This window comes from Scaptodrosophila lebanonensis, unplaced genomic scaffold (genome assembly GCF_003285725.1).
Source record: "Scaptodrosophila lebanonensis strain 11010-0011.00,11010-0021.00 unplaced genomic scaffold, SlebRS2 tig00000092-arrow-pilon, whole genome shotgun sequence".
NCBI classification, from domain to species: Eukaryota; Metazoa; Arthropoda; class Insecta; order Diptera; family Drosophilidae; genus Scaptodrosophila; species Scaptodrosophila lebanonensis.
This window is the reverse complement of record NW_022060566.1, coordinates 4491183-4518459: the sequence shown is the minus strand read 5'-3', so window position 1 is coordinate 4518459 and position 27277 is coordinate 4491183. Positions and strand designations below refer to the sequence as shown.

Sequence of the window (27277 nt, the reverse complement as noted above, 5' to 3'; positions counted from 1 at the left end):
TAAAGTACATTAAAAATCGGAATATACCTAGGCGGGCCAACTGGCAAAAGGGTCGGAAAGGATACCCAAAATCTACCGTGCAATCAATAAACCAATATAAATAGGCAAACACAAACAGATAAATAAAGCTAAAAATAAAAAGAAATCGAGTGAGAGGCACGGGAGAGGCAGAAAGAAGAAACTCCGCCTTGTCATCGAACATATTGCAAATCAAAAAGCAGTTAGCTACAACACTCGAGACACACGCACACACGTGTGTGTACAAACATACACACATACATACGAATATATATACATATATATAGCCCATTCAATATGCGTCTGCCCTATCGCAATAAAAAAGTCACCCTTTGGGTGCTCTTCGGCATCATCGTTGTCACCATGTTCCTATTCAAATTCACTGAACTGCGGCCGACATGTCTATTTAAGGTTGATGCGGCAAATGATTTGCCATCCCAGATGGTACGAGTTGAGGTACGTATTGCAGTAATCGTATACGTAATCGTTGTTATTGTTGTTATGTCGTTCCCATTCCTTCCCCAAGTATGCAAGCATATCCCCTCTACACACACACAGAAACACACACACATACACATGTACAGTCAAATCCCAATAATCCGAGAAGAAAATCCACATTTCAAATCTGGCATTGTCTAGTTGAAAGGAAAACGTGAAGTTTAGCATCAAATTATCTGCCATTAAGTCTCATTTATTTTTGCTTTATGCTACTTGTTTTTAATCCGATGTGTTCTTTATTTCCCCCTTCCAATCCAAATACCGTACAAATCGCTTTTAACTCAAGCTCGATTTATACCATAATACTGTAATCAATAGAGCCAATTTAAGAAGTTAGGCTTCACAAGATTTAGGCATAATATTTGAGTCGCTTGATAAAAGAAATATTGCATTTGATAAATTATATACTGAATCTACTTGTATACTAATTTAGAGACAAAGATGTCCGAACATAGCTTATAAAGGTTATATTTCGCTTTTAATTTCAATCAGTATTATTGCCTATTTCCACACAACCAAACTAATCAGATTGCGTTCCTAATCCAATCCAGAGACTACAAAAAATATGTAGTGTATAGAGACAGAACCAACTTTATTAAAGATAGGAATGATTGGCACAACAAACTTTATTTTAGTTTAAAACTGTAGTGACGAAATGAAGGGTACAGGGTATTCAAAATGGACTTGGACTTGGAAGAATTTAACGTTCTACTCTTTTCCTTTTTGTAACTAGGCAATGTCTTTTAGATACTGTGGAACCAAGTATGCTGTTTCATTTATTTTTAATATTTAGAACTGCAACATTTATTTTAATTAAATTCCGACCGTTAGAAAAATTTCATAATATATATTCCCACTACCCGATAGACATTTTAAATGCACTGACGGCCACATCATTCATTGAGTTGTTTCGAAAACACAATTAATGTCTTCTGCAAACTGTAGAATACGTTGAAATATTCCTGTTAAATTTTGTTGTCATATTTAAGTCAAACATCCTTATCGAAAACCATCTTCCTTAATCTCATCGTCAGTAAATTTCACTTTTCAAACTAATGCCTAATATATTCATATATCACTGAATATGTCGACAAGTACACTTTTATTCACATTATTTAAACAAATTTTTCAAAATTGTGCCCCAACCGTAAAAGTACTTTTAAAAGTCATCGTCCAACAAATTATTTACAAATTTCCTTAAAGTGTCTTTCAAAAACCTCAACAAATGTTTGGAAAAAGATAATTACAATTGTTAAGCAAAAACAATAGACGAATGGAAAATGAATTCCACGAAACATAAACCAAAAAATATTGTCGATCTTAAAAATCTGAAATGTTAAGTTCGATTCTTATTGAAACAAGTGCGAAATTCTTGAAATATATTAATTAAATGGAGCACTGACTTCTCTAACAGATATATTCCTCATAGAACACAAAACAAATTTTCTTATGATATTGTTATTGTTTAATTAGAAACTAAAAACATATGCTTAATAAGCTAAAGCTAGGCCCAAATGCATCTTAATGTCATTTTTTTCAGTGCAGACATTAGGCAGAAAAGAAACTTTAAAAGCATAACAGCATTTTTAATGAAATTTTCAAATAATATGATTCTGTTACTGATCGATCCTTTAAAGCCTATATAAAATAATGACGCTTGACGTTTGTAATAAATTTTCTGTACACATGGATGAGACAAATCCACATACGAAGTTTGCAGTTCATAGCTACAGTTGAAAAGTTCTCGATGCTCATACAGAAGGACATGCCTATGTCGACTCGTCTTATTATGTTGAACACACCTTCTGCTGCCTTTTACGCGCATTTTTTGCATTTTGTCTACAAATAGCGAGAAATAAGTACAAAAGCAGTCGAAATAGGACGTTTTTGAATTCCCAGAATTCGACATTAGAAAGCAACAAAACATCTACCATATGCTACGCTAACTAGAGTTTACTGTACTATATATGTATAGTATATGAATAAACAGGAAAGCAATGGGGTAAGCACGCAACTCGAGTTTATTTACACTCGAGCGCATGAGTTTATGTCCAAGCACTATGCGACAACGTCGGTCTTAGATGACTGACTGACTCTGCTTCTGATAGAAGCGAAGGGAGAGACAGACTTACTCGTACATATATACTGGTCGTATGTACATACGTGCTGGTGCATACCATGATTGCAATGATAAATTACATAACACTGTAGTAGCGCCAAAATGGGGGGGTTTCAAGCTTAAAAGCTAAAGACCATAAAACGAAACACTGGCAACAAAAAGCAGGGGGCAACAAGAAACAAAAAAAAACAAAAAAAACAACAAAAAACAAAAAAGGATAACTATGTAATTTCATGTTTGGTGCACACACGCGACCGGCTGCTCGTTATGCAAAGTCATTTCAACGGGACCGTGCTGTTCTGGTCGGGACAGGTCAGGTCAGGTCAGCTTTCACACGCACACATACTCACACACACATATATATATACAAGTATAGACAATTATAGTTAATGGTAAAAGGCCGGTCAGGCAACCAGAATGTGCTGGCCTTAACACAAGCTTAGTTGAACCCACTAGGAAGAACTGCGCTGTCATCACATCATTCCAACAAGGATAGTCTTTTATTAGCTGACACTATCCGTATGTTATTAATCTCTTCCCATTCCTACGATTCGGCTGTAGTTGTAAAGTTGTAGTTGTAGTTTGCAGCAGTTTGTTTTACAACTTTGCAAAAGACTTTGATTCTAATTGCTGCAGAAAAATTGCTGAGGACAAAAACGGAGATTTAACAGTGAATGCCACATCAATTGAAATACTTTTGTGATTTTAAATTAAGCTGAAAACGCTGCTTCTAATTCCCTCGTTAAACTTAGTTTTTTTTTTTTTTGTGATAAGCTTGTTTGTCTGTATGAACGCTAAGAGCTCAAAAAGTATTATAACTAGATTAGCAATTGTTAATTAGTCCTATAGTGGAAAGGCTTATGTTTTTCTTAATCTTAATGCAGTTACTTTTGCGATTTAAGACGTAGCTGGAAGCCCCGACTCAAATTATCTCTTCAAGTTTTCTTTTCTGGAGATAAGTTGTCCGTCTGTATAAACGCAAAGTATGTGGGAAATATAGTATAACTATTATAGTATATTGGTAGCTTTGTTTGTCTGTATGAACGCTGAGAGCTCAGAACGTATTCAGACTAGAGTAGCAGTTGGCACTAAACCCAATAATGGGTAAGCTTCTGTTTTTCTTATTTCCAATTGAAATACTTTTGTGATTTAAAATTTAGCTGGAAAACCTGATTCAATTTCCTTCTTTAAACATTGTTTCTTTTTTTTTGCGGCACTCGACGCTTTTGCCTTAAGCCTGGAGACGAGGCGTGCGCTTTTGAAAACAAACGTCTTGCGCCTGCATTATCAACGGCCATATGATGCCAGGCGAGGAGCAGGACAGCCAGACAGCCAATCCTTGCTGGCGTTGTCATTTTTCAAGCAGATTACGCCCAAACATACATACATACATACATACATCTATATATGTATATGTATGTATTTATATAAGAACACGGATAGATAGAAGCGATGAGAGATGGGAATATAGGAGCTGAGAGAATTGGCGCAGCTTTGGCGCTAATGCAAATGCGTTTGTTGTTGCTACGCATAATCCTTGCGGCAAACGCCGCCACAATAAGCACAGTTTTAGGCGCCTTCACATTATGGGCTCAGGCCTCGGGCTCTGAGCCAGTCAGCCAGCTACACACTTTTCATTTTGCATAACGTGTGGACGGGACGCGCGACTAGAGAGGGGAGAGAGGGGGTTGGTGAGGCAGGGGAAGGGCAGAGGCTGATGGCAAATCCTTTAAATTGACATTAATGCTACTTGTGCGTCAAAAGTTGAGCGGTCTGGGCGGGAAGAAGTGTCCTTCAGTAAATTTCAATGCGCCTACACAGCACACCTGTCCATGCATGTGTAGGTATGTGTGTGTAGGTGTGTCATGCAAACACCCACTGAAATTGAAATTCAGCTGCCAACACGTCAGCGCCATCATCATCGTGCTCGTCATCATCATCATCATCATCGCCATTGTCGTCATCAGCAGCTGCCTGCAACTTTTCTCTAATTTCATTTTTTTTTTTTTTTTCACACCCCACCATTTGGTTCTAGCGAGCCCAGACCAGACCAGGCCAGACCAGCCCTCCCTCTCCCTCTCTCATATAGTTGCTAAGCACACCCGCACTCTCTCTCTCTCTCTCTGCTTATCATTGTCTCTCTTGTGTTCTCTCTCTCTTTAGAAATACCTCACAGATGACAATCAACACGTTTATTCATACAACCGAGAGATGCCATTAATATTCATAGGCGGTGTACCAAGATCTGGAACGACATTGATGCGCGCCATGTTGGATGCGCATCCCGATGTGCGGTAAGTTGGCTTTCCCCATTACCCATTACCCAATTTACCACTTACCATTGCTGCTCCTCCTGTTGTTTGCCAATGTCCTTCTTGTTGCTGTGGGCTCAGCCACCATTTTTTGTTGTTCTTCTTTTTTTATGTGCATATTTATTATTATTATGTATGTATGTATTTTGTTTAGTCTTTACCCACCAGTCGGGGCACCTACGCTCTGTCTACGTGCGTGCGACCCATCATTTGTCTGTGTCCCATTCATTTTGTAGATGACAGACCCCCTGGCCCTGCCCCTGCCCCTGCCTCTGCCCCACTGTCCACCCCATTCCCAGTGTCCCACAAATAAGCGCTGGGCAGGGGCTTAATGTTTACCAAAGTTTGGGGCCAAGGATTTTTGGTATGATTTGTGTTTTTTGTGTTTTCAATTTCAGGTGGACTTCTCCCCCACTCGCCCGCTAAGTTATTGTGTCCTACGACAAAGAAATTGTCTTTATTTTTAGATTTTTATTACGAGTATTATTATTTTCACAATAGCCGGGCTAATTAAAAAACGCACAAACTAAAATGAGCATCGCCAGGGAGGCTGACAATTAAAATCAGCAGCCTTACAAAATTTGAGACATGTTCAATAACAATAGAGAATGTTGGAGACGAACAAGCCCGACAATGAAATACCCTGGACCCTAAATGAAATTCCTTCCCAGGGTCATTTCTTACAATAGACCGATCACATTTTAAATAGAGATAGGGACTTACAAATAAATGCCATATGTACAAAGTTTAGTTCAGATAGTGCTATAACGGAAACAGTTGAGCTAAGTTATAGGTTATATAGGTGTTTTGGTTTTTATAGGTATGCTTTCATACCGGGCAGTATTGCCAATTAATTATGTTATTTTGACAACCTCGATTTTTGGTAGCAAAGAACCTCCTGCTTCTCAGTGCTGGGTAATGACAGAGAAGCCTATCTACGCCCTCTATAGCTTCTAATATTTTGAATCATTGAATGCGATGATAAGTCTGGCGGCACGATCCTTTAATCCTTTTTCGTTTGAGAAGCTTCGTTGTTGTCCAGCCTTTCTTGAACACACAGATTAGTACTTTACCAGAGACGCTGATTTGCTGGATTATCTCGTTAAGAAATCTACGGCAGTTATCTAAATGGGAATCAACTGCGTTCAACGACGCTTAGCCGGAGTATATACTATGTATATAGCTGTCGATAGTTTCGATAGATGTCGCGGTAACTTCGACCTGGGTTACGGGAGTCAGGTCTGTAGAGTAGATTTCTTCTCTGACTCTTCCTCTTAGATTTGAGCCATTCCTAAATACGTCGACGGAAGGGGAAAAAATCAAATAACCTCGTGTATTATTCAGGCGGACGAACGGACATTTCTAGATCGATTTGTCTCATCATGTTGCTTCAGAGTATAACTTATGGGCTCAAGAATCTTGAGTCAAGATGCTTCCTTCTGGTTGTTACATGCTTTGCACTAGAGTCGGTAATATTTGTTGACCTTCGACACAGTTCTATCACCATGGCTCTATATTTGGCCTGATTTGCAATGGATTATATGAAGTTGCTATAGATGTTATAATAATCCTCCCTCTTCTAAAAGTCCTTTCATTTACAGATTAAGAAAAAAGCTGAACATCTCTTAAACACACTTGCTAAACAGCACTCTGTGGCTCATTGAATAGATCTGCTGGAGAACTTGCCAAGTCTGAGCTAAATCTAAAATAGCGCACAACAAAATCTGATAAAGCAGAACGAGTATAATGCGATTTTCGAAAAGTTCGTAGTAGAGTGTTAAATAATTGAGAATCAACGTAAATGTTCCGTAATTTTACAAATGCCTGTCGCCCGAGCTCACATTTTCAAACATTGTGTGCCATCATCTCGTAATTTTGACGCGATTTTTCGTTTACTTGCCATTGGGCGATACATACTATATACATATATATACTTGTATGTATGAGTGTATAACGTGTAGGCATTACATTATAATTTACGTGTCTATCTGGCTGCCAACTCATAGCCATCATGGGAGGCCTGTGACTGTGCTTGTGCCTGTGCTCGTGCCCGTGTCCTTCGTCCCTTTGACACTCCCCGCTGGCCATTGCCTGTCACAACACGAATTAGATTATTAAGTTTTCGTTACGCATGAGTAATTAGCCACGAATTTTTGCGCTGCACAAAGATCGTGTTTGGCCTCCGCTCTGTGTAGATTTTCATCAAACATTTCCATGGCTGCCTTCATGCTTCTTTTTTTCCCCCCATTTCAGTACCCATTTTTTGTTTTTGTGCTTTCTGTGTTTCGCTGGCGCTTATTTTATTAACAATTTGCCTTTTTGTAGGCGTGTGCGAACGAACTTGCCTTCTTTCTTTTTTATTAAATATATATGTGTATGTATGTATGTATGCATGCTGTTGTCTGGTACAGCGCAATTTCCGCTATTTAAAAACTTACTTCCGTTGCCATAAACTGTAGTGTAGTGTGAAGGATGCGGGCGAGCTGAATGGTTGTAGAAGAGTCTGCCAGATATATGTATATACATACATATATACTCGTATATGTATGTAGGTAGTACATCTGAGTACATCTGATGGAAGCCAGTTCTATGGGCTGGCTTTTGCATATGACATAAAAAAGATATACATACTTACATACATAAGTGATGTGCATATAGGTGCATGTCGGCTTTTAGGTGCGCATAGGTAGTGGTAGTGGCTGCTCCCGGGTAACCTGTCACCTTGCATTGTGTTTGACAGATGTCAGACAGAGAGATAGACAGACTGGCAGACAGACAGGCGTGTCAGGCAGCACAGCCATGTGACATGTTGCAGTTATAAAGTTTACATTTTAAAGTTACACAAAATGCTAGATTATGACTGTCATGATATTTGCAAAGCGCAGCAAATGACTTTATGATACGACTACTTCATACATTCATACACAGAGAGAGAACCTGCTGGCTTTTGACCCGAGTGTCGCCGCAATTTGCATTTCCCGCTGTGTAACAGTGTTTGCTTTGCTCTAGCCTTTATCCAGCTTTTGTTCAAAATTTTGCCATTCAAATTGGGTCGTCGTTGTAATAATGCCTTGAGTTCGCAGCTTCATCTAAGACGTTACAATTCTGCTGCCCAACTAAATGCCACACAGAAATTGTGAAGCTACTTTTCGGGTGATGTAACTAGATAGCGGCATCAACGAGTATTAAATTAATGAAATGGCTTGTATTAGAATTTCAGAGATGCCTCTACTTTTGTCTCTATTTGGCTTTGATTTTAGTACAAAAATTAAATTGGAAAGAGTCAAAGTACATGCAAGAAAGTCTGCAGGCAAATGTATGTAACAACTCTATTGATATACGAGTAAAATAAGCATGATGAAACGACTCTATATCGGTCCGTCCGTCCTTTCATCTGTTCGACTGTATGAACACCGATTTCTTTGGAGCCACAACAGCTAGGTGCAACAAACTTGATATGTACACTTGTCTCATCCATATGCAAAGCAAGTTTATTACAAAATGTGTATAGCTTCTTTATTTTATTTAGCTGTTATACAAAAGAGAGGTGGACAAATCGCTCTTAGTAGGATAATGAATTTGTTTATAAATATATCTGAAGCAAGCCTGTTAGCTATTTATTCTGGCTCATTATATTATGAAATTTCAAAAGAAATCGGCATACTATATCATATATCTGCCCTATTATTTGATTGGTATAGATAATGCTAGAGTCAAGCCTGGTCCAACTTGTCGTTTTCCAATGAAACCACTCAACGTTTTATTTAAACGAAGAGCAAAATATCCAGCAGTATTAAAGGAATTTTCTGTATAACTATATACTCGTACATACATACAAGCATTCTTATTACATTTCCATTGTAATTTGCTTTATCCATAAATCGAAACAAGAATCAATGCTGGACTATGCAGCTGGCTTCGTTAGTTCGTTGCTTCGTTTGCGTTCATATCCTCGTCCTGACTGACCCACTTACATGGGATGCTTAAATGTAGCCAAAGAGCCAAAGCTATAATTTAATTTCCCGCATAGTTGTTGGGGGAGGCCACGAACCATTACGAGTATGTACAGCTAAGATGAAGTTAAGGACCAAGCCAACTAGAGTTACTAAATAGATATATATGCTGTTGCTTCTTTTTTTTTGCTTTTGTTTTTGTTTCCGCCTTTGGCGCACATCGCGACAAAGTTATGGCATGGCTTCCTGTTCTGCCACTATCCCCTTGCCGCTATTCCCCAGTCCCTTTCTCTGTCTCCGTCTCTATCTATGTCGGCGTGTCTCTGTTTTTCCTCATCAAGCCATTGTATGCACATGTGGCAAAGGCAGGCATTTATATCGAGAGCGGGAGGTTCGAGTTCTGCCCATTTCAGCAATGCTATATCAAACAACGGAGTTCTTTTAAACATTGTCTGCTTTCATATTCTCTCTTTCCCCCCAACACACATACACACACACACACACACACACACACAATGCATGGACACAGTTGCGGGCAGGAGACGCGCGTCATACCGCGAATTCTGCAGTTGCGCTCACATTGGCTAAAGTCCGAAAAGGAATCGCTGCGCCTGCAGGAGGCTGGCATCACCAAAGAGGTCATGAATAGTGCCATTGCACAGTTTTGCCTGGAAATCATAGCAAAACATGGCGAACCGGCGCCACGTTTATGTAACAAGGACCCATTGACGCTGAAAATGGGCTCCTATGTAATCGAACTGTTTCCGAACGTAAGCGAACACAGACATTCCATTACTTTCTCCCCCACCACTCTGATGATGACTAACACCTAACTCCGTCGCTCTTCTCTCTCCCCAAACACATCTCTGGCTCCTCGCTCGCCAACAGGCAAAATTTCTATTCATGGTACGGGATGGACGAGCCACAGTTCATTCGATTATCTCGCGCAAGGTGACAATCACCGGTTTCGATTTGACCAGCTACCGGCAGTGTATGCAGAAATGGAATCATGCCATCGAGGTGATGCACGAACAGTGCCGGGACATTGGCAAAGAGCGCTGCATGATGGTAAGTACTGTTGCACACCCAAATAGTGAAACACTCGAGGCACTCCGAAGTCACCAAACCAAAGCAAATCAGAACACCCCGCCACACCTCAATTCACAAGTCACCTCGTTTCGTCAACTCTTCTATTTCAGGTTTATTACGAACAGCTTGTATTGCATCCGGAGGAATGGATGCGTAAAATATTAAAATTCTTGGATGTGCCATGGAACGATGCAGTCCTGCATCACGAGGAGTTCATCAATAAGCCCAACGGTGTGCCGCTATCCAAGTAAGCATAATCCACCAGAGTTGTGTACCTTCCCATCAAATATAAACTTAAGAAATGCTTCACTAAAGTTATTAACTTAAGAAATGCTTCTCCAAATTTGTTGCTGTGTTCCGACCCTAGAATGAAGAGCACACTTAAAATATAACTAGAAATTAAAGAAAAGTTCAGACTGCAAAGTAAACTTAACTTAACCTTACTTAACTTCACTTAAAAACTAACATGCAGTTTTTAAGCATCTCAGCAAAATATAAAATATTTGCCATATAATAACATATATCAGCTCATCGTATTCGTAAGACCACCGCTTGCTAACGTTCCTCTTCTAGTCTAGTGTTTAATGTAGTTTAAAAATGCCGACAAACCTTGGGACTTGCAAATACAGTAGAGAATACTAAAAAACTTTAGAGATAATTGGCTTTACCTTAAGCGAGTTATACGATAACAAAATGTTTTGGAAGTTTTCGAAGGCAAATACAAGTAGTAATGGAGACAGAGAAAGTTAGGAAAGGCAATAAAATTTAAATATTTAAAGCTTATTATAAAATTGAGCTTAAATGAAAATATTTTCTTTAATTGGATTTCAGAATATTGTTGCCAAAACAATTATAAGAAATAAAAAAGTTAATGCACCCAAAACAAATATCAAATAAATAAAGTTCTTAAGCTTCATTTTAGTTTTCTGCACCTTCAAAATCAAATGTGCTTTTAATTTAAAAAAAAGCATTTTAGTTTCTCCAAAATGTTTGAAAAATGCTTCGTTAAGTGCAATTAGAACACAATTCAAATGAAAAGTGTAGTCTTTTACTTAAACGCTTCACCCCTGGATAAAAAAAATTGGCTAATCAAATGGAAAAGCAACTCAAAAATGCGAGCATCTACACTAAATACAAACTTGTGCAAATCAAATGTAATCAAAATTAGAAACCGCACACCTTTAGGTTTAACATTTGTTGGCTTTCTGCCTCCGCCTCTGCCAAAAATAATAATACAATAAAAAAAACAACAACTGAACAAAATTCAGATGCATAAAGTATAGAAATAAAATCATTGGTAGAGTTAACAAAAAAATACTTGAGAGACAAATTTGTACATTTTTTTTTTCAATTGAACATACAAGTAAAACAGTTGAAATAAGTAACAGCACACTTTTAGACTTCTTTTTACGGTTTTATTAGCCTTTGCCAGGCTCTAAAATAAGTTGTAAAAATTTAATAAAATCAGGCACATTTAATATTTGCAAAGCAATTGTTGAATATTTGCGGCAAACATTTCATTTCTCTCTCCAAATGGGCAAATAGGCAAAATGGTAGAAATTTGAAAGTAAAATGAACAACAGCATGCTTTTAAGTTTCTCTATCGATTGCAGCCTTAAAAATAATTGATTTAAAATTCAATAAATGCAGAAAATCTAACAAACAATTCAAGCAGCATAAAAAGCTACTGGCTTGCCTGGCGTACACAAATTAAATAGGCAATAGCATACTTTTGGATTCCACTTCCCGATTTCCCTGTCTATGCTTAAGAATAATATTTTGTTTTGTTATACTTGAAAACTATCTTAAATGAAAAAGGAAACCAACAATTATACGAAAATGCCAAACAATGTAGTTAAGAACCAATTAGTCCGGAATAGACCGCGCATAGCTCTAATAAAAAAGAAAAATGCAACTTGAATGAAGCTTTGCATTGCTAATCGCTGTGATACTAATATGAATATATCTGTTTGTGTATTTGTCTGAATACAGAGTGGAGCGCTCATCGGATCAGGTCATCAAGCCTGTAAATTTGGAGGCCTTGTCGAAATGGGTGGGACAAATGCCCAACGATGTGGTGCGAGACATGGCAGACATTGCACCGATGCTGTCTGTGCTCGGTTATGATCCGTATGCAAATCCGCCGGACTATGGTAAGCCAGATGCTTGGGTGCAGGACAATACGTCTAAGGTATGTGCAAATAAAACGAACACGAACACAGACACAGCTACGCATGCAACTCACCTGTGCATATGTTTAATTCCACTTCTGTTCTTTGCTTACTTCCCCTTACTTCCCCTATGTGCATATTGTAAAAATGTCAAGGAAGCATGGCACAGGCCAGCAACCACACAAGGGAATCCCCAAATCCCATATTTTGTATGGGTGTGTGTGTGTGTTTGTTTGCTTGTGTGTGTCCATGTGTGCTGGCTTGCCTCTTCCTTTTCCTTTTCCTTTTTTTGACCATTGGCACTTCTTGCTCGCACGAGCATTTCCTTCGAATTGCTTCTACTCTGCCTCTTTCCCCCTTTTTGTTTTCACATTTGATTATGTGTACGTTTGTGTTTGTTTGTTTGTTTATTTTTGCACGCGCCTTTACCTTTTTTAATCACGCACTTGATATCATACAATACGTTCTATATTTAAACAGACTTCAAAATGCACAAAACAAGAAACAGACATATCGCTGGCAAAGCTATGTTGAATAATATACCTAAGCTATTAGATTGTGAAAAATGTTCCAATTTTAGAGATTTTATTATTATTTTTCCTACCATTTAGATTTAAGTTTCTTTGGCCACTTAGAGTGGAGAGCGTATGCGCAGGATTTGTTTAAAAAGATGTTAAGAAAATGAATAAATTGTTGAAGGAAGTGATTGCATATGTAACATATTTAGTTAAATCTCAATGACAGATATGTACGTATAAATAGTTTCTGCTGAAAATATTTTATTTGTTTGTTTTCTAAAATGACTAAAAACTTTGAGAAGTTATATGGCACGCACTTCTAAAAATCGTTTTCGTTTAAATTAGTTTGCAGTTTAGTTGCGCATTTTTAGTTGATTCTTATAATCAAAGGACTAGCACTGGGCAAAAATTAAATAAAGTCAAAGCAGTATTACCACTGTATAGAAATTGAGAAAATGAAATACTTCCACAAGATGCATAATTGTTTCGAAATTTTGAATTTGTTTTTGATAGTAGCTTGAGAAACGGACTCTTTGTCCGTAGGTTTGGTGGGGACTGAGAAAAGTGAAGAGTTTCGCGATAGAAATAATTTAAAGCATACTTTTAGGCAGCCGGAAAATCTTCGCAAAGACAAGAAATTTTGAAGGCGAACTTGAATATAAACTTTTGCTTTAATTAACTCTTAATGTGACGCTTTGAGAATGTTTCGCGAGTCTGTCAGACGTATCTGTGCTATCTAGTGTATATATGTATAAATGTATGTATTATAGATTTAAGTTTATTTGTATATTTATTTTGCTACGCACTGCCAAACACCGTTGTGACTATAATTACCACTATTTTTTTTAAATTTGTTCTAGGTTATGATTGTTCATTTGTGACGATTTATTATAGTCACTTGTTGTTGCGTTTGTTTTTATTGCCAGTACTACTATACTATTTGGCTTACGTTATCATGGCAACATATGCATGTACATGCGACTGTATTTATCAATTATATGCGACCGCCATTTGTTGTGCCTTAAATGGTTTTCAAATTGGTTGGCAGCATGTTTATTTCATCACCAAAGCGTTCATATCACATCTATGCAATGCTCTACCAATTCATGGCAAAAAAAAAAAAAAAAAATTGAAAAATGAAAATTACAAAATAGCATCGGGAGGTGAAAAAGAAAATGCATTGCTAGTTAAATATGCATGCATGTTCATTTCCCGTTTGCATTGAGGCCCCGGGACAACTCGTATTCAAATTTCAATCGGAATCGGAATCGCGAGCGCTTTGCGGCATTTCCATTTTCAGTTTTTTGCGGTATTTTGCCAAACCAAACAACAGTTGGGCAAATATTGGTTTTGCAGCGGATGAGATGAAAATGTTGTGCCATGTATTGCATCGGGAAATTAGGTTGGGGAAGGGAATATACATAAGTACATATGTATGTATGTCTATGGATATAAATGTATATATATATATATATATATTATTATTAATATGCAGTGCATATGGGGAAAAAAGGTGTCCATTAGGGACAGCCAATTGATAGATTGGATAGATATGTGTATATACATACATACGTATATACATATATGTAAGTAAACACAGATATTAGCAATTAACATGCAAAGTAACCGCACAACTATGTGGTGTGCTAGTTTTTCACTCCCCTACATTACACAAATGCCCATCTGTCTATCTGTCTGTCTGTCTGTATGACCTCGACAACTGCTGCCTCAAATTACCATCAAATTAATTAGCTTCAGCTGTTGACCTCCAGTCGCACTGCTCTTCTCTGTTAGATTGCTACAGACATGTCGGCTCCCCAACTCCCCAGCAACCCACTTGCCAGCTTCATTACTGGCAACATTTTATTCGCGCTCTCATCATAAATTAAATGCCTTCTGCTGCCAACTCTAATGCAATGAATTTCTTTCTGTCAGCACCAGCGGCGCCCGTCTCTATGCAACACTTTCTGTAATTGAAAAAAAAAAGAAGAAACGTTTTCAATTTCTTCAACTACTTGTATTTACATGAATTTTCATAATAAACTGTTAATACCATTTGGCGCAAAAGAAATTACAAACAATAATTCAAAAGCTAATCAGTTTGTTAATTAATTTAAATATGAATAGTTTCTTTCGCTTAAGACGCTTTATGAATATACTTGTGTCATTACTTTTCCTAGCCTTCGAAATGGATATAATTGCGAAAATTTGAGCTTAGATGTAAAGCAAACTGTTTTTAATTAATACACTGTTCTTGAGTTGCAAGATATTTTTTCTCATGCTTGCAAAGGAGTGTTTCTTCTCTTTTTTATTTGATATATTTCCAAATAAAACACTAATCAGATTGTAGAGCTTCTTTTTTAATTTTTTACTGATATCTTATTTTAAAGAAGAAATATCAAACGAATTTGGAAACCAACCATTTCAAATGGAATGGAATTCGTTGATTTGCGGAGAATTGTAAAACCATGACAAGTCTAATTGAATTTAGAAACAAGGCTCTAAAATGTAGAGAATTTGATTTCGAAAATGTTAAACGAATTTGAAAATAAAAATACATTTTTGTACTGGCATCTTATGTTAAAGAATCAGTAATTTTTTTTATTGCAAAGCTAAATCGATTTCTCAAAAATATGTTGAACAAATTTGAAAATAAACCATTTGAAATGAAATGGAATTCGTTCAATTTGCGGAAAATTGTAAAACTCACGACAAGTCTAATTGAATTTAGAAACAAGGCTCTAAAATGTAGACAATTTGATTTCGAAAATGCTAAACGAATTTCAAAATGGCCTATTAGTTTATTTGAGTTGCGGAGTTCAAAAGTCATGTCAGCACTGAAAAAAATTAAATTCGTGAAATTCAAATTGATTTCGATAAGTTCGGTTTGCGTGACATCGCCTTCTTGCGCCAATACTGAAAAGTATTTCTCTATGTACTCGTATTTCATATTTGGTTGTTTGCACTTTAAAAGGCACCACTTGATTAATATGGCAATCGAGGTCAAAGAGGTGGCGGTGGGTGGCCGAATGAAGGAAGATAGGTGGAGGGCAATGGGGAAAGGGGAAAGGGAAAGGAAGCAGAACGCTTTACCTTCGCAGAATTCTGATTTTATGGCATGAATGTGGCTGGGCATGCCGTCAATTCCGCCAATACCAATCGATTGGTCCGTCGATTTTCAATGCGTGCAGTCGCCGTCTCAGTCGCAGTTGCAGTTTCAGTTGCAGTTTCAATCCTCATACCCGATACTCAGGTGGTCAATAGGCAATGGGCAATGGTCTCATGTCACACGGAAAACACGTTATGGCAAATGCAAAGGCATCGACATCGGCAAAAGCTGCAATTTCTGTTTGTCCAGATAGCTGACAGTTGAAATTGCAGTAAGTCCCCTTTTGTGTGGCGCCATAAATGCCAATTTATATTGGTATACATACATACATACATGTGTATGTGTATTTATGTATGTGGGAGTGTGGGTGTGTGTGTGTGTATTCATGAATATGGTGGATATGTATGCGCACAATTGAAATGCCAGCAACAGCAAATATAAAGCCCAAAGTCATGTCAACTGAGCGCATAAAGCCAGAGACAAACACCCACAAACACCCACACACGAACACGCGCGCGATTGCTCTTTATTTTTGGTGTGCCTTTAGTGGGTTAAGGGGTTGAGAATGGTTGGTTGAATGGCTGGCTGGCTGCCTGCCTGTTGTTCAGCAGCGAGTGGTCGTGGGTTGCTTGGTAAGCCGTCAAGCGCAATTAATATCAATTGAAAGGCCGCCAATTTAATTATATCCCTTAATTTATGTTAATAGCAAATATTTTAATTAATTGACTTTTTTTGTATAAATTTTTATTTTGCACACAACGCAACGCTTTCACAAGATATGCGTCCGTCTCTCCTCCTTTCTCTCTCCCTCTGTGTGTATGCGAGGGTGTGTGTGTGTGTGGATGTGTGTGGATGTCTGTCTGTCTGTCTGTTTATTCGTGTATATTTTTCGTATGAATAATAAGTTATGTCCATTTGATTTTAATATCGAACAATAAAAATTAAAATTGAAAATGAAAATTAATTGAGCGAACAGAAAATGATTTTAAAGCCACTGATAAATTCTCCATTTTATCGAATATAATTATAAACTTTTTTCCACCATTAATGCAAATGGCAAATAATATAAAATAGCTCGCTTGATAAAGTAAAAGTTTCCAAACCCACATAACTAGGCATGGAAAATGACAAATAATAAGCGAACAGCCAAGCAATCAATAAGACAAATATTGTGCACTGTTTTCAATGTGGAATTCGAATAGGTCGGAATCAAAATCGGTTTCGGTCATGCCTTTTAATATTTAAGCATTAACTGAAAGGCAAAGCTTTCGTAATTAAACAAATATTAATAGTCATGTACATATCCTTCATAACTTGGCCATAAGCCTCACAATAATGACAATCTGATTTTGTTAAATTTTCTGCATTCATTTCTGAATTTAAAAAGAAAATTTCCACATTTTGTTTTGCTTGAATTCCGCTAATTACGAGATTAAATATTTATCAAGGAAATTACTATAAATGGCCGGGATATGATATAGTTCCATTGTTTCATTTATTTCCCAATTAGCTGGCCTATTAGGAAATTGGGGAGTTCGAACAGAATTACAAACGGATAACAAACGAGAGCATTCGATGTTGTTGGCATAAATTTCTGAAAATTATTGCAAAATGGCGGCCATAAAATCTATGCCTGACTTTTTGGCATGTGTGGGGGATTTAGGGGGACTTACATGCATAAATATGCGTACAATGTTTGTTCATATTGTTAATTTTACAACAAATGCAGCAACAAAGCAGAGAAGCGGAAAAGTAAACAAAACACAGCACAACAACTGCAATAGATAATAACAATAATAAAAACAATAATGACCTCAACTTGTAAATAATGCGACTCAGCTGGTCATTATGCACAAACAGTATCTTTAGCGGATAACGAGCAACAAATAACAAAAAAAAAAACCTGCTTAAATAAAATTTTAAAAAAAATTCTAGAATAATTAAGGGCACATCGGTTTTTGTATACTACCGGGAGAATGATTTTAATGACGCCTCGTTTTCTTCAGATCAATATTGGAATAATTCCAAATTTGGAATGTCAAAAACTAATCGATACGAAATATGTATTACACTCGATGAATCACATATTAGCCAAGGAAATATTTGCAATTAAACTGTTCAGGCCCTGCTCTCTGATATATGCTGGACATCGTCAACTGTACCGGATTATTCTAGAGCCAGAGTTTAAACATAAGACGAGTTTTTTGCTGGGACAGGTTCATCTGTAGGTTCACAAATTCTTATTTCAAAGTCGAATGCAGTGCGTGCTCAACTTTAGGCTAAAGATTTAAGAAATCCTATGGCCAAATTTAGTTTAAAAAATTTTGCTGAGTGTGGTAACGATTAAAGGGTATACAATCATCGATTTGGCGCAATTATAACATCCTACACTAAGTACTTTTTGCTTAAGCTCATCATTATTTGTTGTTTTTGGCATGCCACGTATTGCGAAAATATGTGTGGCATTATAGTTTGTTGTTTTATTCAGATTGCATGGTAGACGTTATTTATCATATTGTGCGAATATAGAATTATGTTTTGTTTCTCTCACTCTCACTCTGACTCTGTCTCTTTTGCTGACTCATGTTATTGGTTTTGTTGTTTAAATTAAATTTATAGCTAAAAGCGAACCGCATGCTGTGGGAAAGTAAGGCCAAACAAGTGTTGCAGCTGCTGCCTGTGGATGACAAGGATCTGAAATCAGATGAGCATAATGTGCATAACAGCATCAACAACAACAACAATAATAATAATAACAACAACAACATCAACAACAATAATGAAATTGAAAATAATGGCAATGATGTCGACAACAACATAAACAACATGTACAATATCAATAAAAATGTAGCACCAGCAGTGCAACAACAACAACAGCAGCAGCAACAACAACAACAACGACAACAATATGAGCAGGAACAGCTGCAGCTGCAGCAACAACAACTTCAGCAACAACACTCACAAAGAATGTCACCGGCAGTGCAACAATATAAAAAACCAAAGGATGTTATAACGATAAAGCAGCTTAGCAACAGGCATTACAACAACAAAAACAATGCTGCCAGCTCATTGTTGGAAGAAACATGATATCCGCATATACCCATACGTCTGCCTCGCAGCAAACATTGAGGCAAACACACACAGACAAACACATCAAGTGCGCCTTCAATGGTTATAGTAATGGCGGTGGCCGGTGACCGGAAACCGGAAATCAAATGCAACTGCAACACACAAATGACAAACAAACAAACAAACAAACAATGAAAAATTACAGCAACTTCGACAGCAGCAGCCGACGTAAGTAATCGTAATAGTAATAGATTTCTAGCGCAAATGCCGAATTCAAAAACCAACAACAACATCTACGATATAGTTACCTAATCTGAATTGTATTATGTATAACAATTGCTAAATACACGCATACACACACATAGCTATGCATGTGTTGCTTTTAACTGTTGAATGTTGTGAGCAAATTTACCAAAAAAAAAAACAAAACAAACTAATAATAAAAATATATAATAATAATAATACTAATAATAATAAAAAAAGAGAAAATCGTACAACCTAACACTTAAGCAGTTTACAGCGAAACAAAACAACAACTACAAAAAAAGAGGGAAAGTGCATTTCTATATAAACATATACACTATATATGTATGTATACAATATTATATACGCAGACATACATAAGCTGCGTTCCAAGGTAAACAGGACTTTTAAAAAGACAGAATTTAGTTTATTTCGTACAACATTTTGCACTTTCAAAAAGCCGTTGGCGCGCAGGTCCTTTAGCATGCTGGTACAAGCCTTTTCAATTGATGTCCTTTTAGCTTGTTTCCTTCCAACAGCAAATGCCATTTTCCAAAAAGGTATGAGACTATGGCGAGCAGATTTATCAAAAAAAAAAAAAAAAAAAATCAATCACATGTGTCGAACAATGAGACCGTTTTTTGATTCCATTTTTTTGAAGATATTTATTTCCATTAATTTCATCGCAAAATTTCGCTGATTTCTGGACAAATTTGCTTCTCAAATTGTAATCTCAAGTGTAAGCCGTCATTCGAGATAAACAATTAACACCTTAAGTTTGTTCGAGAAAGGTTTTAACGAATCTAAAATTGAACTTAATATTATTAATTCGTCATCTCCGTGCTATCGGTGCACAAACACAGTGTGCGACCAACCGGCTGCTATCTATCCATTCCATTGTAATAAAATTTCTATTAATATGTGGAATATATTTGTCTTTTGTACTTTTTGTATATAAGTCCTGTTTACTTTAGAGTGCACCTTGCATGTATGTACATGTGTATGTTTGTGTGCAGAAGACAGACCACCAATAAAGAAGAAATTTAATTAAAAACTGAAAGCATATGCAGCATACGAATATGCATACTTATTGCGCTCACTTTAAATGCCAGAATTGTTTAAATGCGAAAGCAAACGTGTTGCCTTTTAACATTTTTATTGCAAAGAGTTGAGCTCTTTTAGTTCGTAGGCCTCTCAGCTCTGGACAGATATTTTCTCTGTAATTACTTAAAACATTTATTTAATATTTGAGCGCCCTATGCACTGGAAAGCCCAACTCTGTTAAACTTTTAATTGTTAATTTTTTTTTTTGTTTAAAGACAACGAACTCTAGACGAAAGCTCTGAAAGCTTCTTAATTTAGTGTAATAAATGGCCTTTAAAAGGCATTTTGGAATCTCTACAAATGATTCGTTTTTTAAATAAATTAAAAGCAACATAACTAACACAGTGCTGCGCGATTTCCGATAGCATTATCGATTGTCCCATTATATCTTTTTTTTAATCTTAGAGCCATAATCGTTTAAGTAATTGAAATACTATATCTCAGTTTCAATTGAGTCGATAAAGAAACCTAAATTGAAGAACTTATTTTTTTATCCCAGATGCACCTATTTTTAATTTTTCCTACAAAATAAAAAAAAATCGTTAATAATATAAGCTTTTTGTACTTACGCACTTTAAGTGGAAAGAAAAGGAATGCACTAAATAAAGAGGTTAAAGGATAAATGTACTTTATGTATAGGTAGCCACCATCCATTCTGCTATCAATAGTCGCGCAAACTGTGTGTTTTGAAAATATATCTCTACTGTGCAACTTCTTTATTTTTGTTTGACTCTAGTTAAGTTTTAGCTATAGCTGACTACTTCATGCAAGTTATCGATAAAACTATAGATAGTGCTAACAGTCTTTGATTAGTTGGTTTTGATGCTACAAATAGTTATGTTGCCATAGCCAAGAAAACATTCTTTCTAATCGAACTAAAAGAAACAATCGATCTTTTTTTTTATCGCCGACACTAGATTGGTCAAAGTGAAATTATAAAATCCGTCTTTCATCTCAGCTCTACTCAGAGCATACTTGCGATAACATCAGTAGTGCTATCAATAATATTACAATTTTTGATGATGTGGTATTAATGCTACAAATTCCATACTTTTGTCACAAAAAGATTTCTTATCGATAGCAAAAGTTGCAATCGATAGTTTTTGCATAGCAACGACAGAAGGTTGATAAACATAAGGTCATCTCAAATCAATAACTCAATCAAGCGCGATAACTCTGCTCAAAAATTAGCATAATTAAAAGGAACAATCGATAGTTTTCTCTTATCGCAAAATCAAAAATTAATCTCAACAAGTGTGACAACTCTACTTAGCCAACACTGTCGATACCAGCGCTAGTGCTATTGATAACTTGGTAGCGCTATTAAACATGATATAATTTCGTGTTCTTTTCCTTTTAGCATTATATTCCTACCCACTAACTTTCCAGCCCCGATACCTTTTTTGAGATATTATCTTGAAGTAGTGATAAGTGACTTTTATGGGTTTTTCTTTTCATTTTTTTTTTTGGAGCACTGTTTTTTATTCGCATAACTGATTTACAAAATGTGTTATATGTAATAAATGAATACACTTTTAAGAGCTTTTAAGATGAACATTGAAAAAAACGAAGTTATATACATAGGTGTAATGAGAAATGCGAAGAATAACTGTAAAACTAGCCAACAATTTGCTGTTTTACATATTGTTTTTTTTTTTAGTGTAGCCTAAAGAATTTTTCTTAAATGTTTTGTTGCAATAAATTGACTGAATGTATAACAAATATATAAACCTTATATATAACTAAATATTTGAAAACAAATATATATATATTTAAATAGTTATATACATATAAATATATATTAATAAATGTCTATTGTAAATGCAAATCATAATAGAAGTAACAGTGTATGTTTGTAAATGTGTGAGGAAAGGAAATTTGTAATTGGAAACGCGCCCAATACTTAAAACGTACAACAACAATTCCCAAAAGACAATTGTTCAATTGTTGCAAAAAAGGCTCAATTTAATTTAAAACGAACATTTTAAGAATACTAAGTACAAGTATATGTATGTATCAGTTTATTTTGAAGGAGCTGCACACAAAGTCCGTCCTGTGTGTACGTCTATTAGCCCATTATATATTTCTTTTCTAGTTCTATTTTAAGTAGCTTCCGAAAATTGTAATCAATTTTATGTTGCGCGTTATTTTTTAACAAAATGAAGACAAAAAACAAAATGGCTGACAATAAATATTTGCACAGTGCATAAGTGGAGAACAGAAAGGGAAATAGAAAGAAAAATACAAACTTCGTTCGGCAAAGCAGAAAGTTGTGCGCCCTATGGGGTAACCATCTAACCCCTCACCCCAACACCCTCACCATCTATTTTTTTATTTTATTTTGTAAAGCGCTTGACATATGAACTTGGCAAGCTTTCTCAAAATTCCCTTTGATCCCCTCTCTCTTTCACTGTCTCTCCCTCAATCTTGTGACAGCTTAAAAAGTCCAAAAATATTATACTTACTATATATACATGCGTATATATTGTATGTTAAGAAGTGTTGAGCAAAGTCTATATATACATATATGTATATACATTATGTGCGTGTGTCTGTAAATCCGTAAGCTAGAAATAAATGTGAAACGTAAACTATTTCCCTAGACCTGTAAGAGCTTTTTTTTTTGTATAACTATTAATGTGCATTCGAATTGATGTGCAGTCAAGATTTAGAAGAAAAAAAAATAATAATAAAGAGATACACTCAAAGAAAAGGTGTTTTGAATAATTTAGGTAAGGAGGGCAGCGTGCTTGCAGCTGACAGACAATCAAAGCTCAAAGAAATGCAAAAACTTATAACCAACTGAATTACAAGAATAGACATTTAAATGTGTTAGCGAGTGTTAAGATGAACAAGAAGAAGAAGAAGAAGCTGTTTGCGCACACACGCTGCATTTTGGAAAACGAAACGAAAAACAATGGAATATGTGTATGGAAGTGAATAAAACTTAACTTTATATAGTATATATACAAATATATACATTAATCACAACCACTTTAAAATATACATATATACATATAGTATAAATTAAATCCAAAACAAAGCGTGGAATATACACAAGAACGGTAGGTTAAGCGAAATGTACAATACACTACAAATAAAGCAGCGAAATGATAAATGTGTATATGATATACAAGAATATGAAAAACAGAACACTATGGAGAAATACAAAAAAAGAAATTTAAAATAAAAAAACTATGCAAAATGTAAACTACTTTCATTTTATGCTACTTTTGGATAACTCTACTTTGCAGGTTTCTTATTTTCGCCATTCACCGAGTTTTAGAGAAGACGAACCCTGAAAAGTGGATATTCTGAAATTGCAAGAATCCACATATTTAGGGGGACATTTCTGGAGAATTCATTTATAGGTTTATTATTTTCAGCATTCATAGAGTTTCATGCGAAAGCGAAAACTCAAAACGGCGGTATTTTAAAATCATATTAAATAGTCGAATAAATAATCATTGGTGTAATTTTGTTTGCTCTTTGTCCGCGATTAAAATTAAAAGGAGAAATTGAAAACAGGAGAATGATAAAGTGCTTAAAAATATTAATAAAAATGTTGCCACACTTGGCACGCACAATCAAAAACATAAGTAGTGGCCTGGAGTCTTGCTTTTCGAAAGTATATATATTTTTCGGAGTTCTAGGTATATGGTACTGTACTGTACACAAATCTTATTAATAATGAAAGGTGTTACATTTTGAAGTTTAAAAAGTTGTAAAAATTAGGTGAACTTATTTTGCTGTCTTCCTATGTATAAAGAAAACGCACATAAGTATGCAATGGTTTTTGTAAGCATTTTTATAAGCAAAATTTGATTTTGCATTTAAAAGAGGCACTTTATATATATATATATACATACATATAAAATTATTTACAATTTATTAAACTAGTATTCTGCTGCCAATATGGCATCAAATTAAAGGGAATACAAAAATTGTCCATATTATACACATATCTATATACACACTTAAATTTATACATACTTGTATATATTTTTCCGACTCAGATACTAATAAGCGGATCGCGCCGGTACTGTGATATACTTGATGTGTATACTTGATCGCATAGTTTGCTTATAATGAACAACAACAGGCGGAGGGAATTCCTAATTCAAAGGGCAATGGCAATACAAACCCAAAAATCGATTGCCAAGGATCTGTACAGGTAATCGTATATGGGAATCGATATAGCTGCAAAAAAGGAATCGACAAAGAATCGATCTGAACATAATTGCAATTATAAAATGCAAATCTTCTATATCGAAGGCGACTATATATATGCACTTAGTAGTACGGTATAGAAGCAGCTGCAACACAGTTCCCTGATAATGCTCTTAAGTTGTAAAAAGTTCAGCGGCCCTTATCTGGCGCCATAACCGCTTCGAACCGCTTCTGTTATTAATCCAAACAAGGCAATTAATAGAGTGACATACTAGAAAACACTTGAGAAAGCATGCAAAAATAAATAATGCCCTATAGATTACTTGTGCTTGAATGCCCCCAAAGTCTATGCTCCTATCAAAATTGGCACATCTTGAGCCACTTGAAACCGGTTTGTCCGTTTATGGCGTACCAGCGAAACCGGTTCTGCTGTTTGTTTTCAGACATTGCATAGATGGGGGCACTCGAGCAGGTTATCAGGTTCGCTGATTATGTCTATTTATATATTTGTGTGTGTTTTCATTCAATAGGTATTATTACTAGGCAAGTAAATTTGCTTAAGCTGGGCCACCAAAAATTCCATTGGCTAAGATTTAATCGTTATGTGCAGCTTTAGAACGCGTGCTCGACTCTCATAAGACATTCAAGCTTTATCGGTAAAAATAAATAGCCATGAATCTTTCTGAAGACCCCCTAGCTAGCAACGCGGATTCGTTTCGATTTTTCACTGATGTGCTTCTCAGTCTATGCTTGTCACCTGATATTGACCATGACTGGCATAAACTGTTGCTTAACCCAGAAACATGCTTATATCGGAAGCGATAAGAGTTACAGATTAGAACACTTCTAGCTTTATCGACACCTTAACGTGCCTATTGCGCCAAAACCGCTTCTGGCCGGTTCTCTCAACTCTGTTGTTTTGGTTCTTTATTCGGTTCTCACACCTATTTCTTTTTTTTCGGATCGTTATCAAACCCATTTTATTTAAATTCTTGTATATATTGTTGCTCTACAAACTGTAGTTCTCATAAGACTTAGACTAAGCTTCAAGGCCAACTGATATACATATGTACTTGTATATATGTAATTCCTTTAATTTGATTAATGTAGAGAGATATTCATTTTTGTTAAGCGACAATAGCTTTGATTCTTACAAATCGCATTCTTGTGCTGATAAATATTATTAACGACCCTTTACTTTACATTCGTCTGAAGAATAATCTCAACAAAAAAAGAAATTAAGTTAAAATACTTTCTAGATTTGAAAAATGTTGATTAATTTATATTGTAGCTTTAAAACTGCAGACACATTCACTTTCTATTATTATGGGGACTATTAAAAAGAGATGTATTTTTCTTAATAGCCGAAACGCTCCTAGCCCTAACATAATTATATGATATGAATCGATTTAGATAAATCATTAAAATAGGCTTTATACCATACATAACTCATCAATACAACATTACGTTATAATGTCTTTATAACCAAAAAAAACTAGAAGTGATTCTTACACCGATCAGCCCTAGCAGGCTTTATAAAATAACTTGCTCTGCATTAAGATAAGACAAGTGTAGATACGACGTTTGGTTCAAAAGTTATCGGCGTTCATACAGTCGAACAGTCAAACAAAAACACGAACGGGCAAGTGGGTTTATCTCCATGGACTCGTCTTGACATGCTGATCGTTTATAACATCGGGCCTACCACGCTTTCTTCTCTCTGTTACCCTTACTTATATAGGGTATTAAATATACATCTACTTCAGGAGCAAAAAATTATTGATACATATTTTTGAGGTATGTGAAATATAACTTAAAATGTATTCAGTTAAAAAAGTCATATTTTTAAATGAAAACATTATCTTTAAGTTCCACAAATAAAAACTGAAATCAATAAAAATGCAAAGTTGAGGGTCGATGGTTATATTAAAAAAATTATTAGAGAGAACAAAAATGTATATGTATATATTATATAGATATAGCTGCTATTAAATTTGCCTAATATTGCCTGTTTCGAACTCAACTTAAACGTCATTTTTAACAGTTTGCTTTGCTTCTGAGTAAAAAGAGAATACCATCAACCCATTCCCATTGTACAAAAGCATGTATACATATACGATTCATATATATTTGGTACAAGTATATATTATATTCTTGGTAAGTAATGCGTGTAATTGAAAACCCCCCCGGTAATTTAAACTCAACTAGACTAAACACAATTTACTGTGAATCACCGGACACACCACACCTTTTGGTCTTCCAATTAAATGAAGCTGTCGCTCAGTTTCAATTTTCTCAATCGAAAACATTGTGTTGAATAAATAGCCTTGAGCTAGGCGCCATCAACAACACAACTGAACTTTCAAAGGTGTTTAAACATTTGAAACATAAGCAAAAACTGTTGTGCTCTCAACAGCAGCAACAAAAGTTCATATGTAACTTTAAAGTGATTTTGCCACGCACATGTGTCTACTCATTTGAACTGAACTCAAATATATAATTATCCGCCCCTTCCCTCCCCTGCCCTGCCCTCCCCAGCTACTCTATCATCGTGCTTATCAAGCGATTCGTTCGATTTTACATGACTCTATTGATTTGTAACTGGAACTGGGGCTGGGGCTGGGACCGGGACTGGCGTGTAACTGTGGCTGCAAATACGACTGATAAGCCACGTCGTCGCTGTCGTTATTTTGACTAAATTATGAAATAAAAAATTTAAAAAAATGGCAGCTCATAATATGTATGTTCATTCGCCGTCCATATGTATGCACATATAGTATGTATGTATACTCGTACAATTGTACAGACGATAATGTATGTGTTTTTGTTTAGAATCAGCGACGATCGCCAAGGTATAAATACGACACGTTCATCGGAGCTCATTTAATAGATTGCCGGCATTTC

At 35.9% G+C, this 27277-nt stretch overlaps 1 protein-coding gene across 3 annotated transcripts; it reads left to right on the top strand.

The window, feature by feature from the left end:
• Positions 1-290: 290 nt before the first annotated feature.
• On the top strand, positions 291-27236 carry LOC115627068 (protein-tyrosine sulfotransferase). Of its 3 annotated transcripts, XR_003995643.1 has the most exons (8): positions 291-474; positions 4799-4929; positions 9430-9670; positions 9789-9968; positions 10100-10236; positions 11982-12142; positions 24220-24377; positions 27206-27236. XR_003995643.1 is itself a non-coding variant. In XM_030522615.1 (7 exons), exons 1-7 carry the CDS (start codon positions 316-318, stop codon positions 18872-18874), a joined length of 1515 nt encoding a protein of 504 aa, XP_030378475.1. In that variant the 5' UTR covers positions 291-315; the 3' UTR covers positions 18875-23414. The 3 variants fall into 3 exon arrangements, 2 of the variants coding, with proteins under 2 accessions (XP_030378475.1, XP_030378476.1); XM_030522615.1 differs by lacking the exons at positions 24220-24377; positions 27206-27236 and adding an exon at positions 18407-23414 and having other exon boundaries at positions 11982-12180; XM_030522616.1 differs by lacking the exons at positions 24220-24377; positions 27206-27236 and adding an exon at positions 18407-18556.
• The last annotated feature ends 41 nt before the right edge of the window (positions 27237-27277 follow it).